This window comes from Otolemur garnettii, unplaced genomic scaffold (genome assembly GCF_000181295.1).
Source record: "Otolemur garnettii isolate 467f Iridium unplaced genomic scaffold, OtoGar3 scaffold00010, whole genome shotgun sequence".
Lineage (NCBI taxonomy): Eukaryota > Metazoa > Chordata > Mammalia > Primates > Galagidae > Otolemur > Otolemur garnettii.
This window is the reverse complement of record NW_003852405.1, coordinates 23,429,176-23,431,656: the sequence shown is the minus strand read 5'-3', so window position 1 is coordinate 23,431,656 and position 2,481 is coordinate 23,429,176. Positions and strand designations below refer to the sequence as shown.

At 39.9% G+C, this 2,481-nt stretch overlaps 1 protein-coding gene across 1 annotated transcript in view; it reads right to left on the bottom strand.

Moving 5' to 3' along the window:
• Positions 1-695: 695 nt before the first annotated feature.
• The window catches only part of LOC100956247 (uricase), a 36,911-nt gene continuing 35,125 nt past the window's right edge, over positions 696-2,481 (bottom strand). Inside the window, exon 8 of the mRNA XM_012801722.2 lies at positions 696-1,235. Within this exon, the coding sequence (XP_012657176.1) occupies positions 1,161-1,235 (75 nt within the window). The 3' untranslated portion in view covers positions 696-1,160. The remainder of the gene's footprint in view (positions 1,236-2,481) is intronic.

Sequence of the window (2,481 nt, the reverse complement as noted above, 5' to 3'; positions counted from 1 at the left end):
AAAGAGTTTGTGCAATAAACCACTACATCATGCTACCTTCAGTAGCAGTATTACAAAGGTGAATAAGTCAGCATGACCAAAGAATACTAAGGGCTTATATGTACGCATGTCCGAAAAAGTGAAGATTTTTTAAAAATGGAAATGTAAAAATGGGAGAGGGCTATCTTTGAATGTCCATGCGGATAGATTTTCATCGTGGGTTTCTAAAATTGTAATTTACAATGAAGCATGGTATCTCTACACGGCAGTGTTAGTCAATTGATCTGTGTATGTATTTTATATAATCAGCCCTCAAACCTGCAGATATCTTTAAATCATCAGTTATATTTATTTCTCTGATTAGAAAAGTAAGAAATGTTCCTACTTGGAACATTCGGGAAAATGAATGGTGGAAAATAAAAATCACTCATAATCTCATCCTCCAATAATCCTTCTTGCCCTCGGCTCCTTTCTATATGTATTTTCATCCATTTGTATGTGGACTCAGCATTTATTACATGAGGCTCTCTGTGCACATAGGTATATATTATTCAAAGGAAAATAACTCATACCTAATATGTACTAAATATTCGCTGAGAGTTATAGTCACAAAATCAATACATTAAGATCAAAGTAGAAATAAAGTATCAATGCTATATATGTTATGGTATTCTTAAAAAATTCAAGTATTCAGTCCACTGAAGTCACAATGGTGATATTTTTCAATATGATTTTATTACATTTTCTGCATTACCCAGAAGCACCGTAGGATGAAAACGATATTTTGCTCCTTAAAATTGTGACAAATTAATTGATGTGATGCCCTCATTAATCCATGATTATTTTCTGAATGAATTGATTCTAAAGCTTCTCTAAGACAGGATGGCACAAGACAACCCCAAAGAAATTTTGATTTATGACTGTTCTAATACTGTTTAGTGTTGTTTTTTAAGTAAACTATAGCCACAAAGTATGTTATAATCACTAGTAAGGTAATCCACAAAATGCTTTGCTGAGCTAGGTGTAGAAGAAATAGATGATTTTATACAGCAGGAAAATGACCCCTAAAAATCAGTATACTAGGTTGAAATGTGCCTGGGCACATGCTGTCATCTCCAGGATCACAAAGGACTTCCAAGAATTCCTCAGATGAGAGTGGACTCCTATTGGTGGCCACAGTGTCACAGCCTTGAAGACAACTTCCTCTTGACTGTGCCAGTTATTCTGCCATATGGATTGTCCAATGGAAGTAATACCTATAAAAAGACCCATATGGAACTTCAGAGGCATTTAAATAGCTCTCCTTCTATGAATCAATACTAAAACAACAATAAAAACAACCACTTATTAAACCAAATGCATGTGCCCTACAGTAAAGTTACATCAGCACGGTAATGCTTTATTTTTCTGGCAATAGTTGAAAAATGAGTCAATTTTCCAGAAAATTAGAGGTTTTGAAAAATTTTAATGATTGAGATATAAACGTTGCCAAAATGCACTGCACATCCCTGCTTTTTAAATAGAGTGAACACAACTTGACCTTTTCCTGGCGACTCACTTTGGACATCAATCATTGTCCGATGCTATAATACTGCTGTGCCCTCTGGAGCGTCTGAGGGCCGCGGGGCTGTGAGCTCAATGTTAAATGGCTTTGGACAGCTGTGCTGTGAGAGTTCTTCCATCTTCCCACCCTGTCATTTGTCACTTCTCTGCTACTGTCAGTGTGTCCAACGTCCTGCTTCTCCTGTGTTGTATTCACTTTGCACACCCCTGCTGGTGAGAGTTCAAGAGCAGCGCCAGCCATCCCCAAGTGCAGACGCAGATTCAGGAACGGCTTGTTCAGCTACTCAGGCGCCTTTATGCAGAGCCCTGACCAAAGGGAACTCTAGCTTTCCAGAGTCCAGGTCCCCCGCTGGGCTCCAGGAAGGAGCTGTGTGTGAATCTGACATCTTAGAGGGAGGGACACTGTGGCCCCAAGGAGACCCCTCCTTTTGCCTGGGGTTCTGAGCTAGGCCCTGCCTTAGTCAAAACATCTGAACATTTTTCTGTTTAAGGCCCATTTGGGTTTTTTTGTTTTGTTTTTTTTTTTTGCAGTTTTTGGCCAGGGCTGGGTTTGAACCTGCCACCTCCAGTATACAGAGCTGGTGCCCTTCTCCTCTGAGCCACAGGCGCCACCCTAAGGCCCTTTTGTTTTGCCTCATGGCTACGATCTACTTTCAGTTCCCTCTCCTGCCCTTTAAAAGGCTTTATATTCTATAGCCAGGTGTTGTGGCGGGCGCCTGTAGTCCCAACTACTCGGGAAACTGAGGCAAGAGAATCACCTGAGCCCAAGAGCTGGAGGTTGCTGTGAGCTGTGATGTCACTGCACTCTACTGAGGGCAAAAAAGTGAGACTTTGTCTTTAAAAAAAAAGAGAGAGAGAGAATAGTAAAGCATGAGAAATAAAAGGAAGGAAATGGCAATAAGGTTTTAGTTTTACAAACTAACTGTGTGTATATTATTT